The sequence below is a fragment of the Rhagoletis zephyria genome, unplaced genomic scaffold (genome assembly GCF_001687245.7).
Source record: "Rhagoletis zephyria isolate East Lansing unplaced genomic scaffold, Rhagoletis_zephyria_1.1 Rzeph_scaffold_09555, whole genome shotgun sequence".
In the NCBI taxonomy this organism is placed as follows: Eukaryota; Metazoa; Arthropoda; class Insecta; order Diptera; family Tephritidae; genus Rhagoletis; species Rhagoletis zephyria.
The window spans coordinates 1-16,395 of NW_016166633.1; the positions used below are offsets into that span (position 1 = coordinate 1).

General features: G+C 38.6%; 1 protein-coding gene across 1 annotated transcript; it reads right to left on the minus strand.

The window, feature by feature from the left end:
* Nucleotides 1–2,784: 2,784 nt before the first annotated feature.
* Six4 (homeobox protein six4) lies at nucleotides 2,785–14,901 on the minus strand. Its single transcript, XM_017632022.1, has 4 exons — nucleotides 14,663–14,901; nucleotides 8,553–8,917; nucleotides 7,960–8,477; nucleotides 2,785–2,985 (listed from the first exon to the last, which is right to left on the minus strand). Exons 1-4 carry the CDS (start codon nucleotides 14,820–14,822, stop codon nucleotides 2,880–2,882), a joined length of 1,149 nt encoding a protein of 382 aa, XP_017487511.1. The 5' UTR covers nucleotides 14,823–14,901; the 3' UTR covers nucleotides 2,785–2,879.
* Between the last annotated feature and the right edge of the window lie 1,494 nt (nucleotides 14,902–16,395).

Here is a 16,395-nt window from a genome sequence, read left to right on the forward strand (position 1 = left end):
TCAAATCAGCTGCTCTACTGATACTACCTGTTCAATGTACCTTGAATGGAACTATTTAGAAATAAATGTAAACTACATTAACTTCTTATTTGTATGAATTTTAGAGGAGATTGCGATAACTAGGGCGACAAATTTTAACTGTGCCATTGGAAATCTGGGCTCTAATTTTCAAATAAAACCACTTTCAGGTTCCGGGGCCTTCTAGTATTATTTTTTATTTTTTTTTTTTAATATTATGTCTTATGAACTACATAATTGATAAAAAAGTTTTGTGTCAAAATAAAGATAATTCATTTATCATGTACCTAATTTTTATTATGTTTCATATTTTAAAGCCCAACATATTAGTTGCATTCGCGTACCTGTTAATCATTGAAAGTTATCAAAAATTAGGGGCGGCAGTGCGCGCTTCCACTCCGCAAGGCCTGGATTCATACCTGGTTGTTGTTGTTGTTGTGTCGTTGACGTTAAGCTCCACTAACTGCAGCCCTAGAAAGCGCGCAGGCCCGACGGGGTCTGTCCATAGGGACAGGGGCGTTAGTGTGGTGGGGTTTAGAGGGCATGCGAAGAGATGCTGTGAGCCATGGGGCGACTCTCCACATGCCGGGCATTCGTTTGGAATATCTTCGCTTAATCTGCTCAGGTATGAGTTCAACCTGCTGCAGTAACCAGAGCGCAGTTGGGCTATTGTGGTCCGAATCTCCCGAGGCAGACGAAGTTCTGTCTCGTCCACGCCTGGTGATTGTGCGCCCAGAACGGCATTCACAGGGCGGGAGTCTACATAACTCGAGACTGCCTCTCTGTGAATGACGTTCAAGGCCTGTCGATATGCTCTCGGGTCCAGAGGTTGTTTGATGAACCTCTGGACTTCATCCGTCAGTTCGTAGAGATGCCTTCTGAAGTGCCTGAGCGAAGAATCTTCTGCAAGAAGTTGCCGGTTTGGGTGGCCACATGTGTGGCTCCCAACCAGGAACTGCCTGCAGAGCATTATGTTATGCTATTTAACTTGGAGCATGTGGGCCTCCTCGCGCTGGTGGTGTTGCGGCGACACCAAGAGGCATCCTGTGGCTGTCCTAAGTGCCGTGTTCTGGCAAGTCTGCAGCTTCATCCACTGCGTCCTACTAGGCCCCGATGACCACACTGGCGCAGCGTAGTTCAGAACCGGCCGGCCAATTGCCTTGTACGTTGCCATCAACGTTTCTTTGTCTTTGCCCCAAGTGCTGCCGGCTAGCGACTTGAGGACCTTGTTGCGCCTTTGTACTTTGTTGACAATTGCGGTTGTATGCGCCGAGAAGGAGATCAGACTATCGAATATTACTCCGAGTATGTTCGGGTTGTTCAACGTCGAAATTGGTGTATCATCGACGTGAATTTGACTGATGTCACATTACGGAATATCCTGGACTGGCATACCGTGCAGATTGTCGGGAGAACTAAGTGTTGTTGGCGGTGGCGTGTGGGTGCTGGTGCAGTTGTATCTGTGGTGTGGTCTGTTGTGTCTATGGTATTGTCTATTGTATTGTATTGTGGTGCGGTTGTGTTTGTGTTGAGTTGCTCATGCGAATTCTGTTGTGCCGTGGAGGCAGCTTGATTGGCGCAGCAAGGGGCCACGTACGCAGTGGTCCATTGCCTGTGAGTCGTGAGGCCTGAGCAAACTCGGAGATTGCTCCAACCATTGCATGTGTTGCATCTGACGGAGGTGGAGTTGTGGTATAATCGTCTCTGGCACACGCAGCAGGTATATGTTTCTGGTCCAGGCTTTGACTCAATACCAGCCCTGAGCAGAAGTATGCGAAGAAGAAGTAGCCCTATAGACGTACAACTTTTGAGGGATTTCGCTGACCTAAACGGGGTTAGATCGCCGAAACAACAGCCTTGGTCGGGTAAAACCCTAGTCATTCCGATACTTAAAACCGGCTGTCGTGGGAATGCCGTTCGGAGCTCGGCCAAACACTTGCATAAGTAAGTGTAAGTAGCAATCTACATATTGTTAGGGGGAATTGAGAGTAAAGTGACATTTCATTTTAAGGGGAAGCTGTTGTTGCCTAATCAAATAGAAGCGTCAGCGTTGTCTGGCTGTCAAAAAGTTCTCATGGCCATACAATTTGTATAAAGCGTACCGAAATAATGCGGCGTCAACGCTGAGCGGTTGGAAAATCTGAATTTGACAGGGTGTTAGGAAGTGAAGTTAGCTGCAGACTGTCGTTTTTGCATTTCACACAAACAAACCTAGGATTTCTGCAGCCAACTTCAATACACTCTGACCCTCTATGTTAGACTGAAGGCCACCTATTGCATAAGTACCCGGCGATCGGCCTCTCCATCAATAGTTTGAATCAATCTAAGTATGATTAAACCCTTCTAGATCTGTGATAGGTTACCTGCGATTAATAAAAAAGCTTATATTTTTTGCATGAGATTCTGAGTAGATGCTAAATGTTCTTTTGATGCAAGCATCTTCCGTTGTTATCAAAACTAACACAAAATAGAACTATTTGAAACACAAAATTATTTGTTAAGCTTTTTTTAATGAATTAATTTATTTAACATTTATTAAAAAAATGCTTATGTTTCAATTGAATTTTTCCCGCTATTCGATAATGTTTTCTTTTTGTATTTCCTACAATTTATTTAAAAATTTAAAATGTATTGCAATTTAAAAAAATTATTGTACATTAACATATGACATAAATATTTTATTTATTATATAGTTGAGCCTTACATAAATTTATGTTAAAAACATTTATGCTAGTTTGCCATTTTTAATGGGCTTATGTTTTTTCTTTAATTTAAACAGAATTTTAAAAATATTTATAATTTAAGCATAGCGCGTGTTTCCTAATAAAAACCAACCATCCTTAAAACTGCAAGACCTTATGTTATTGAGTGTTAAAAATCGATTCTGGATAGTAACTGGGGGCGTTAAACATGCGTGGAAAGCCATTGGCATCCAGTTGTTGTACAGGCAGGACAGACATGATGTCACTGGAAAGAGAAAGGATATGTATGTGAATAAAATTATTTATACAACTTTTTAAATCAGGGAAACTATGTATTTTGTTGTGAAGACTATAGTCGGAATAATCTTTTAGTAGTTAATTTGTATCGCATGAATTGGAGTCATCGATGATCCCATTACCTTAAGTACATAAGAGGCTGTGCCTCGCGTTACTTTACCTGCCGATCACTTCTACAACAACAACAGCATGTGTGCTTATGCCTGTCCTTCCAATCCAAATCTTCAGTTTTCTTGAAATGCCCATACAGTCTTGACACGGTCTTGTTAGATTGCTGCTATTCTGGAAACTAAGGGACTCATTTAGGCCATCTTGGCCCCCCACGTATAAATATTCGTTGTCGGCCCCACTACATAGTTACGCTTCTCACAATCAGTCTTGCTTATCGTTAAGGCCTCATGAAGCGAGTCTCTCGAACATGAATGTTGTTTCATTCGGTAAGCTGGACTCATCGTCAAAAATTGAAGAAGCAGTGAACTGTGTGACATATATCTGTAATTCTGTTTTAAGGGCCTCCTGCCAAAGCACCCTCCCGAAGGGATAAAATATACCCTCAGATATTTCAGCATTGAGGAAAAACAGCAGGAGGCTTTTCAATCAATCCAAGCGAACCGGCCTTTGGCAACCGTACAAGGATACACTAAAATTTTCCAAGAAGGCCATAAAGAGAGCGAAGCGCGATTCTTGGGAAATCGTCTGCAACAACATAGCAGAGAACTCTGAAGCCTATAGGCTGAGAAAAGTTCTGAGTTCAAATATGAACTCTATCCAGAAGCCTAACGCTGACTGGACATCATCACGCAATGAAATGCTAGAGGGCCTTACGAGCACTCACTTCCCGGGTTGCTCGGATCACACGTCCGGCACTTCACCGGGTCTGGGACTTACTCGTCCTTAGGTGATACTGTAGGGACGTATTAAGTTATGAGAGGGTGAAATGGGTTTTAATTTTTTTCCAGCCTTAAAAATCTGCTGTACTTGACGGGTCTTTCCCGCCCAACTACAGAAGCTCAGCACATACTGTGCCCTCTGCTTTCTCAGATTTTTATAGCCTGCCTAACCCTAACTCACATACCATACGAGTGGGCAAATTCGAAGCTTGTCTATCTATCGCTCATGGAAAACCCAAGGATTTCAGGCCTATTCTTTCTTAAAACTATATAAAAAATGACAACCTCTCATCGAATCAGCATGAATATTCCAAAGAAAAATCTGTGGAGATCGCACTTCACGAAGTGGTGGAATGACGATTGAAACGGATTGGTTTTTCGCGATACCGAGGTTGCTTTCAACAATGTCTATCCAAAGTTTGTTGTTAACTCCCTCCTTATGGTGGGGGTGCAACGAGGTCTGGTGGATTTTGTTGGGTTGCTTCTCGACAAGCGAACTATTATTTCAGAATTGGAGGACGGCTCCATTACAAAGTACATGATCAGAGGCACTCCCCAAGGGGGCATTCTCTCTGCTCTACTCTTGAATCTACTTCTAATCCTAAAGGCCGCCTAGTTTCAAGTCATAGTGTGCGCGCATAAAATAGCAATCGTAGAAAAATGCACTGTCTTTTAAATATCTGCTCAAAATGCGGCCATACCTGTAACCTCCTGCAAACACAGACTAAAGGCCGAACTCATCTAGGAAGTAAATACCAGATGGGCTGCGGAAACCCCTCGCTGCCCAGCAAAATTTGGTCAATGATCAATGTAAAGCGATCCATAGCTCTCACTCGGCTGGGCCGCCTTCTCTCACATTAGTAGTCGGCGGAACCACCGGACACTGCCTGATGGGCACACACGGAAAAGTTTGCTAGTGGGAAAATGTAATGTATGGTAATCGAAAAAATAATAAGTAAAACAACCCTTTTCACATTCGAAAAGACGTTGTCGTAAGAAAATAGGGGCATTCATTTTTGCAATACTTGGTAATCGAGAAATGTATGCGATTTGTTGGATACATTAGAATGCTGATTATATACTAAACACAAGTGGACTAGCACCTAGTGAAATGTATATTTTTCTGACTAATTGAAGCAAGTATATATCATTCAATTCCCCCAAAAATAGTCTCGACAGGGTACCATGGAGAGATTATTCGACTCGTTAATATGCTGCGGAATTCCTTATTGCCTTAATGTGCTAATAAGGAGTCAAATTTCCTAAATATTTTTTCTCACAAATCGTGCTCTCGATCATATGGATGAGCTGAAATGTACAAGTGGTTGGTAAAAAGTTTAAGATATTTTTACGCACGCGCACTTTTTCAACTTTAGGAAAACTAAAATTTTTAAAAACTGTATGCTTCTTCGAAATTCGTCAAATTTTAAATAGAAATAGGCGCATTGCAATGCTCTAATGGAAAACACATGCTGACCCAAAACGGTCAAATTTTCAATTGTCACACTTGACTATGAAAAAAATTTAAATAAAAAACTTGTGCCACATCGACGTCCCATTGTGCGTACCGCGTTGCTGCAGTTTTGACGCTGATGACATTGCACTGGAGGCACATGCGCTGCGCATGCGTAAATTTTTCTACTAAAACACACACACACAAGCAAATGCTACATACGGTTGTGGCGGCGACTTAATGTCTGAAAATGTATTAAAATAAAAGTATAACAAAATTGCATTCAGCCCGCCAACGAACCGCATCGCGGCACAACCAAGCAAATGGGCACATAAAACACACTCAAGTGCTAAATGAGTAAATTGAATTCACGCAGCCGCCAAAAATAAAATAAAACTATGTAATCATACTACAATCCAACAGGAAATAGGACGTGTGTCCCCACTCACAAGCAGCACGATTCGACATCCAATATTACTTGGCTACATACATACATACATAAATACATACATACATATGTAGGTACAAATGTAAAATTCTGAGTTTTTTTTGTTTAATTTTGCCCGTTCGGTCAGTTTGTAATGAATGAGATTTTTAATGCCAATTTGGTTCGATTGAATTTTCCGCATTAAGTAACGACGCCTGCATCTACAGTACGTCGTCTACCACCCGGCGAATCGCTAGCCAATATTTTATGAGTTATAGGGAAATTCTTGAGTTTTGCTCATTTGATTTTCATTTATTGTTACGAGTAACCACTTTGCGCGTGTTCGCCCTTTCGAAAACGTCAAGTGGCTGCCCGCTGTGCCTTTGACGCGCGTATTGCCTTCGGTTGCTTGTCTATGGACTTCAGGCCAATGAATGGATCGTTTTTTCTTCCACAGCATTTTTGTAATGTGAAACCTTTTCGAAAACGATGCATTTTGGACTTTTTACTGTACGTTAGGGTGCTTCACTCTCCATAAAAAAATTGGTATTTGTTGTCCATCGGGAATATGAAACTTATTATATTTTAAAACTTTCGCTAAAATATTTTGGACAAATTTTAGGATTTACATTAGCTGGATCTATTTGAAAATACCTCCTAAAATCGAGTTTTTATAAATAGATAAAGTTAGTTTTTAAAAATTTTTTTCCTGAAAAATAACTTCAGAGGTTTTGCAGCTTAAAGGTCTGCATACATACATATATTTAAAAATTCGATCAACGGAATCAAAATAATCTGCCTTATCCTGAGTTTTGCCCGAAAAAAAATTCACCCGAAAATTTGTATTCCGTCCATAGTAAATATGTGGAAACCAAATGTGAAAAGTGAACCGGTTCGGGGAAAATGAAACTCATGATAAGGCTGACAATAAATTTTATAATTATGGTGGAAAAATCACAACTTATTGCACCCTACTATACATACATATCTATATGTGTATGTACGTATATACACTAGGGAGTCGCTGAACATAAGGAGTCGTTCTATTTTTTTTCCCTTTGACCAAAAGAACAAAACGAAATGTATAAAGTTTTTTTTTTGCTGTAGGATGATTATAACCCGTACCGATTTGAAATTGAAGTTTTGGTCCAAAAATAAAAATATCACCCTGTAAATATTTACATTTAAGTGTTTACAGTAAAGAATTGTTGTAAATAATGTAAATATTTTACAGGCACAACCCTGGTTTAAAATGAGTGTAAGAAAACATTTACTATCGCTCTTTGTGTCATATCTATGTGGTTTCTGTTATAATTTTTTTAAATGAACATTATAAAAAATAAATAAGTAAACATAAGTTGCAAACAATATCATTTTGAGTTTTGGTGCTAAATCTTTGACTATAGGTCAAAGGGAAACAATTAAGAGGGCAAAAAAAAAATTCTGAGCCAACCTAATGTACACGAATGTATGTATATATGAATGTAGTATGTAGTCGTATTAAATATGTAAAGTAGAACGCATTTATTCATTCAATTACTCATTTCGATTTGTACGAGCTAATGGCGAGCGTTATAGCTAATTACGTATTGAAATGATTATCGTCCACGCTTTCTGATTTGATTACTGTGTGATTTTGTTTACAATGCTAATGTGTATGTGTGTTTTTGAAATCGGATTTATGTTCTAAGAAAATTAACAAAATCGGGTGGACACTCTAGTATGTCTGCCTAATTCGTTTTGGTCTAAAAATGACGGATAGACCACAAGAACTCACTGAGATTCTCAATAGTTCGCCGGATTCGAAGTCTCGCCTATCGATTTCTGCAGAAGTAAGGAAGCAACTGGCGCTATTCCGGCTTTATTGGGAAAAAATTACCGAGAAAAAATTATTGTAAGACCTGAGCACTGGGATTATAACAGTCTCTGCACTGGGATTATAGGAGCCGCTATGCTAAATTTCGATTGCCATAGTTAAATTTCGTTCATAATTAAAATAGTGAATCCGAAATCCCGAGAAAGATTTCTAAGTTCGCTCGAGAGAGAACGAACCAATTTTCGACTTCGACGACGATAGCACAGACAGGCTTAATTGGAAATATCTGCACAGCAAAATTCCTATCACGATTTAAACTAACAAAATCTCGAAATATTAACAAAAAGTTTACTCACGGCCTTTGCTGCGGCGTTCGATCCCGTTGCCTTCGATTCTTGAACCAATTCGACACTTGCGTCAGCGTAAGACCCGTCTTTTTCGCCAACGTTTTCTTCTCATCCGGCGTAGGATAACGATTTGTCATATAGCAATCCTTTAAAGCATTTCGACTTTTTTCCTTAAAGCAATACACAGTCTCCTCACCATCCCAAATCGTCTTTGGCAATGGATATTTTTTACGTAGTCGATATTTGTCAACCGCCCCCAAAGGACGTCCGCGTACCTTCTCTGCTTCCTTGTAGTGCGCCTTGAACCAAAGATTTTGTAAATCGATATGGTATTTCACTGAGAAGCAATGCGTTTCCAGTAGGTTGTAGAGCTCGTGAAATTGACCACGATGATAGGCGACAAGTGCGCGTGCGCGCAACACACTTTCGTTCGTCTTGAACAGTTCACTGGCGGGTAGGCTACACAGGAAGGTGGTTAACTTCTCGATATCGCCCTTTTGTTGCAGCGCCTCACACATGCATTGGATCTGCGAAGAGCGAATAAAAAAATGCGTTTTTAGAGAAAATGTTACTTAATAGATTTTCAAAAAGCTTGCGCTAACCTGATCTGTGGTGAATTGTAAAAACTTGCGATCCAATTGGAATCCACCTGACATGCCATGTGTTGTTGTTATGCCGGGTATCAGTTGACTGCCCCCACTCAAACCTATTGCTGTTGTACGATTAATGCCGCTGTTTAGCGCATCATTGGCGAGCGTTGTTTTAGTATTACCATTGTGATCACCGACGCCATTTTCATAGATGACGCCATTCAGCGCGGGATATAGCGGTGAACCCGCAGCGGTAGGCGGTGGAGACTTGTCATAATCACTGGTAATATCGCAAAATCTTCGCTCGATCTCTTTATCACTGGCGTAGAATTTGTCAAAATGTAGAACCGTTTTGCAGGAGATATTACCGCGATAATCTGGAAAAATTTGGAAAAGTGTTGGGGAAATATGTATGCATTGTAAATAAAGGTTAGAATACTTAAATCTTGTGCAGTGTTCAGAGTTACTGCTTGCCTAAATAAGCGCGTTGAGCGTTACGCTTATCAGCTTGTCTTTATCAGCAAGAACTTTATGTTTCAGACAGAGATGAGCATTCGCGCGCTACGCTAAACGCGCCTATTTAGGGAGATCGGTTAGAAGCTCTGAGTGCTTAGTTGAATCAGGGTTTCAATATTCTAATATTCCCATATTCTTGGAAGCTGGGACTGCATCCGTGATAACAAAGATCTCTGCGTACCTATATTCGCTCCAAGCAGCTCTTAGAGTCTGAACTCCACAAAAACCCTTCCAGGCGAGCACAGATTTAAAGACTTTCAGCTCTTTATTTAGTTATGTTTAAGTTTTGATTTGTATGTATGTCGGAGCTTAAAGCCACAACGCCTAAAAAGCTTGACGTGGAGTTCTTGTCTCACTTTATTCACATCCCCTTAAAGCATGAGCGGGAGGAAAGACTAATTAACTTTTAATCGAGTGGTCGTTAATTGACAAAAGAGTTGCCGGAAGTGTGTTCTGCCAAGAACTTTTCCTACGCTTCAAATAAAGCTATCAGACCACTGCAGAGTTTGTACCTACCACTAAGAATGCAGTCGTTTGTGTAATATTGACAAGGGAGCTGAACATTTACTCTGTTAGCAGATTGGAATCCAGGCCTTCCGCTCACTTACAATGCTCTCGAGAATAGTCGAGGAATGCCTGACCTATCCTCTGCACTAGACCACCATGATATTGCAAAAAATTGCATGGTGGATGTGCTGACTCGCTACATAGGTACTCCTGATCTCATCGAGGAAGAGCAGGATGAGAGTTGGTAGATACCTTTAACTATATGCGGATTGCTCATAAATAAATCGGACTAATTGCAATTCAGTGTGTGGTGACCGAAAGCCAGAGCTTAAGCAACTGCAAAGGTCCAGCGCAGATGCTCAGGGACACTTCTTAGGCTCACAAAGGCGCAAATATCAATCGTGGTAGTGGGACAGTTCGAATTTTACGGTACGCTATTTATAAGGGTGGTCCTTAATATATCGACAAAATGGGGCACCCATTTATTTGCTTCAACGTTCTAACTAAAGCCATCCACGAAAATAAAAAATAAAAAAAAGCAAATTTATTTTTTGTAAATCGCAAAAATTCGACAAAATTTTTACTTTTACAATATGTAAAATTTATCAGATATAAAAAATTTAAAATTTTTCAAACACTGGATTTTTGATGTTGATATTTTTGAGGATCACCGTATTGTTTTTGGTAGAAACAGATTCCGTCTTGAGAGATCGTTGTGTTATTAGCCAGTCCAAAATCACCTAGCAGCGCAACATCAAACTACTTAACGCTCATCCGATGTTCGTCCACCTCACGTACTACATTCATATTTGTATATGTTCAAATGTATGTAAGTATTTTATTTAAATAGAAAATAAAATAAAATTCATATGTATGTAAATACGAGTAATAAACTGTTTTAGGTGTTTAGTTTGAGTTAGGTTTATATTTCATTATTATGCTTTTCGTTGAAATTGTTGTTGTCGTCCACATGTAACCTAATGCTTTAGAAATGCGCCAATGCAAGCTAAGTTTTCTGATTTTTATGCTGTCAGTTGGTGAAGTTTTTGATCTTTTTTAGCGCCACATACGCTCGCATGCATACCTACGAACATTCATTTGGAGTTCTTATATTTCTGAGATCCTATAAAGAGCCTTGTCAAGGGGTAAGTAATCCAAAAAAAATAATGACATGCCTATTAAAATGAAAAATCAACTTCAACGTTGTCAGAATTTCAAGTTTGCATTTATTCCTCGAAGAATGTTCAAGTCTGCAATCTTGTAAAATACGTGAACCTTTATGGCTGTGCAAACTTTGGGACTTAAGAGTGGGCTCTGAATTAATTCGAGCCCTAACCAGTGATCGGACTTGAAAAAAATTCTCTGTGGTAGAATCTGGAAAAAATGTGGAAGATTTCAAAAAAATGTGGTAGATCTCAGGTTTTGGATCAAACTTTGTACAAAAATTCAAAAATTTCTGCAAGGTTTCACCTAAATTGCAAAAATTTTAATTAGACTAAAAAAAAAAAATTAATTTCAGTATAACAAAGTGTAATATGAAGTTGCTAAAACTTGCGTTAAGTTTTGGCAATTTTTTTCCTTGACAGTGTAAAGTAGCTCCTTCTATATCAAGATATTTTTTGAACAAACATATTTTGCAACCTTGCGGAGTGCTGCCAGCTTTTCTTTTTATCACATCACGATGTAGCGAACAAATGTGGCACGATTTTGACAATTCTCAAGTAAATGTAAACAACGCCTCAGAAACTTAAGATGCACTGAAATTTGCTAATACTTTCACAAAAATAGCAGTTTATTAACATTTTCGCTATTAATTCTTTTTATAAGTTATTGAGAAAATATACTATTTTACAGTTTATTTTATCCTTCCATTCGGCTTTGTTTACTTTTACTTGAGAAATTTCATAGCCGCCGGGAATGCGGAATCTTGTATTATGTATATCATTCTTGTTACCATAAGCGTTTAGTGTTGGACAATTTGTGCTCTTAAAATTAAGAAAATTATGTAGTGCAAAAATAAAACGAGGTACTCAAAAACTCGAATATGTGGTAGATGTTCAAAAAAGTGGCAGATCTACCACATTGTTGTAGAAGTTCGATCACTGGCCCTAACCACGAAAAGAAAACGGAACGCTAAGTAACGCTGAAGCCAAAATAAAAAAAATATATTCGACATAAAATTTAGCGTCCGACCGATTAATCGGCATCGGCATCGGCCGTTTTTGGTCGATTCTTAGCCGATTCTATTTACTTTTTCCGCACTTCATTTAAATTTTTAAATTTTGGAACATGGAATTAACTTTAAATATTTCAAATATTACTACAAAAAATTTTAAACAAATAGTTTTAACGAATTCCCAGAGTTTTTAAATTTTGACGTTTTCAATTTATTTTTTAACATTTCGTCACGTCAGATTGGAAATGCCCACATGTACTTTTCCTTAAGCGGAATGGCGCAACTGCGCTAACCCATTGCGTCGATACCGGCCATGGCGCTGGGTTCTTGGTACCAGTGCACGAAAATTTGCTGCCTTACACACCACTAGACTCTTAGACTCAGTTCTACCTCTACCCTAGACAGCTTTATAAGCGACATTATAAGCCATAACTAGATGGAATGAGCTATAATGTCCTACCACCTCTACAAATCTCCGGGACTGGACAAAATATTTCCAGCCGAAATGCTTTACAGCTTGCCCATGTTAGGTGTCAGCCCATGTAACCGGGGTTCACTTACACAATTAGGAGATTCTCCTTTGTGGTACCACATTCTGAACGGCACCCAATACTTAATCGACACAGTGCACCTAAGAAGGTAGGGTTGAGGTGATTCCACCTCGTCATCTTCCAGGTAACTGCGACATTCGGGGTCCGGTAATATGCTCAACCACAGGCCCGTCGAGGGGAGGGGGAAAGGGGTGAATCCCCCCGGCCCGGGCTTTTAAGAGGCCCGAACTATCAGAACCACAACTTGTTATAATTTTTTTCTGCAATCTAATTGCTCCTGTGTTAGAGGCTTTTATTATAAATATATTCCGATTCGTGCTGAGTTTCTGACTCTATAAATTAAAGAAAATTATCATATGCTTTTAAATTAATACAATCTATGTATAGGGATCCGTAATTATTTAGTCCAGGGCCCGAGTTTTCTCTCGACAACCCTGCTCCGCCATACAATAAAACTTCACAATAAGCTTTTCAGGCGTTCCGTACTTTTCAGGCTTTCAGCTATATAATTCAGCTATTGCTGAAAGCCTGAAAAGCCCTGAACGCCTGAAAATCTTGTTGTGGAGTTGTACTTTTACTGCGTAAATACCGATTAGACAGTGACCTGCTAAAACCCCTACCAAAAGTGAGAGCTCTGTGAGTACCTAAACCTGGCCCAATTATCATACGAGTGAACTAAAACCGAAGGAAGTATTTCTACCTAAAATGGAGATTGAGGCTCATTTGAAACCAAATTATTTAAGGACCATAGGCTTTACTTAGTTTCTTCGAAAGAGTTTAGGGGGATCAGTAATGAAATTTTCACTTTTTCTTATTTTTGAATAGAGACACATTTTTTTGAGGTTATGCTGATAAGTTCTCACGCGACCTAGTGAATTTCTAATAAAAATATTAAATTATCTCATCAAAACTATGAAATTGAAGATATTTAAAGAAAAACGAAAAAAATTACACTCGTACAATTATTCTAGCTCCGCGCTTTAGATTTTTTTTTCGATATTTCCTACTGGGCGCCATGTTGATTTTGATCAAACCCTTATACCATGTTCTGACCGACATCGAAAACATGTTTTCGTTGCTAAAACTGGTTTTCGACCTAAAATTTGTGTTTTCGACCATGTAAAATCTGTCAAACGAAAACAAGTTTTCGCTGAAAACCACTTGAAAACTCACGTTCCACTCATTCCAATCGGTGTCTGCACTATTTCTTTTCGATTATTTATCGAAGTGGCAGTCATATTTTATCATCTTTAATACACCATTTCGGATTTATTGTTAATTGGCTGGCAAAAGTAAAATAAGAATGAAAGTAAGAGGTTGCTAATGAAAAGAAAATGAGGGAAAAGCATTTTGGTCCTGGTTTTTGTGTAGCAAAACTGTAATCAGAGGATGTAAGAAATGTCAACGAAAACACTAACAGCCGGTGTGAACAGCCTTCAGCCCACAATCCCAAAACACGTTTTCAAAGTGTTTTCGTTGTCGGTCAGAACATGGTATTAGCGTTGTGTATGACAAATCGCCTCATTCACGCCTCATTAATGAGAAAAAATGGAGAAAAAGACCAAATTGTTTTACATTGTGAATCGAAAAAAAATGAAAATTCTCTGCTTGAGCAAGATATGCTTGTCTGGTCTATGACGAAATGAAAGAAGTAAGGACATGAACATCAGAAAATTCTACTTCCACCTATTACTGTATTTTAAATCAGTTGCTTACCTTCGCTATGTACACACATAGATAGAGGAGTTATAATAAAAATCATATTTGAGCAATCAGTGTTATGGAAGATGTACCTAATAAAGCAGGGATCTTAATGATTTTCACGGTTGTATATGATTGATATGTAAACCGCAAAATAATTCGTAAAAAACTGTAGCTGAACAATCTGTGGTATAGGATTGACGATTTTCTCAGTAGGCTTTGTATGATTATTTAGAAAATAGCTCACAAAATTGATTCGGTTTTAGCCGTCCATATGAAGTGGTTTTAGAGTAAAACCCCATATGTGAACAATTAGTTGCTCAGAGGCCATAGAGGCGCCAAATTAGATATATCGTCGATGTTTTTGCAAAACCACCCATTTACGATATGTATTTTTATTTTGAGACAAGCACGATATGGATTATTTTTTTCAGTGTATAAAGCTGTTGATTACATACGTCTTAAATGAAAAGATTTAATGTTGAAATAATTAATATTTTTTAGTGTCAGGAACCAAAAAATGTTACGAAAATTAACATACAGAGCATTTTCAGTCCTCTCGACATGACCGCGATGTAGTAAAGTGTAATTATTTTATATATTTTTTTTAAATATAATGCGATCATATTCCCTCTCATGTAAATTTGAAGAATTTTTGTAGATTTCCTTACTTGAATTGGGCACATAAAGAGTACCATATTGTATGGGTGAATGCATATTATCGTGTATAACTGTTGAATTATCAGAGGATGTGCCGCCGGAACTTGTCGAATCTAAATCACCACCGTGTAGCGATGATGAAAGCGTCGTATCCATATTCTTATCAAACATTGAGAAAATTTGTAGCGTAGAAGACTACTACACTGCTAATTCACTCGTTTTGAAAATCACTTTTTATAAAATCCAGTAACCACATACATATGTAGAATAATATGTTCAATGCTTATTTTATTGCATAACTTGATGCCGAAACATCCAGCAAAGTAATAAAGCGTAATTTCTTAAACATTTTTTTATAATTTTTCCATACACTTTTAGTGATTTTTTTCGCACACGATTTGAAAAAAATTTATTGTTTTTGGCTTTTTTACTTTCGTTGCACCCGAACACTATGCAATACCGTTTTGCAAAGCTACCGCGTCGCGTTGTAGTTCAAAAAGAACTGATATGTACGTAAAACGCCGCAACTGGTTTTTGGGCAAGAATTTTGCGGCCGTTGCCGTGGCTGGATTGGTTTGTGGTGTTGCACACGAATGAATGAATGGCCGGTGGAAGTGGTGAATGAGCGCAGCGCTAGCGTTCGTTGAAAATGCGCGCCTGAATGCCTTTCGTTGTGTGGGTGTGCTGTGTTCAGGCGCTCACACAAAGCCCAAAACAAGGCAAGGCGCACGGATAACAAGCAGCACCTTGCTTGCTGCTAGACGTGAAACAAAGTGAAATCGAAACGTGTGCTGTGGTGTTTGTTGTGGCAATGCTTTAGGGGTTGTTTAGCTGATATCCTTGAGAGGCGTGTCCTTTGTTGCGCCATTTTTTTTATTTTTGAATTTTTACTTTTATGCTGCATTGTCTTCTTTATGCGTATGCAGGAAAACTAGATAGTTTTAAATTTAAATAGTTTCACATAATTTGTGCACAGCTCAAATTCTGATGCAAATTGGAATAAAAAAAATTATACGTAGAGCGAAAAGTCCTTGACCCAATTTGTGTACAGTTATTTCATATAAAATACTTGCGTTTTTAATTGAAAATGGTTTCTCTTCTCTTTTTACTGGATTGCAACAAGAAAAGATCACTTGCTAGCTGCATACCTACATACATACAAATATTGCACCTTTACCGTTACACACATGTCACTTGAGTGCATACACCATTAATCACCTTCTCTACCGCGGCAAATTTCAAATTTCACCTTCTGCGCTTGCATTAGAGACCTCCAGTGGATGTCTCGAATTGCTCAAAACTGCTAAAGAAACACCAAATTCGGGGTTTAAATTTCGGTTACAATTAAAAACGGTAAAAATATGGCACAGTTTATGCATACATATTTACCACCTTTGCAAGGTACATTTACAGAGCCGTCATAGAATTCCGTTGAACTCGAAAATTGCGCAAGATTTTCGTGTCAAATTCTTCAAATTTTGTATGTGTGTATGTACATATGTAAGTACATGTTATTTGACGTTTCTATTCACTTAGGTGCAAGTATCTTGACGAACATGAAAACTAGTAAAACAAAAGAACTTTCTTGATAAACTTAGCAAAATGTGTTTGTTTGTTTGTAGATATGTATGTACATTAGATCGAGCCAGAAAAATAAGTTCACATTCGAATTTAAAGTATTAGTAAAGTACCCTGCTCTAGTACTTAGCTACCAGATCACAAATCGGATCGCCCCAACGTGCCA

Bases quoted from the DNA above. Each gene is read 5' to 3' on its own strand.
- Six4 (XM_017632022.1), bottom strand. From the start codon at position 14,822: ATGTTTGATAAGAATATGGATACGACGCTTTCATCATCGCTACACGGT. The intron at 8,918-14,662 runs GTAAGGAAATCT...AAATTTTTCCAG, and splicing joins TCTTTATGTGCCCAATTCAA to ATTATCGCGGTAATATCTCC. The intron at 8,478-8,552 runs GTTAGCGCAAGC...CGCTCTTCGCAG, and splicing joins TACAATTCACCACAGATCAG to ATCCAATGCATGTGTGAGGC.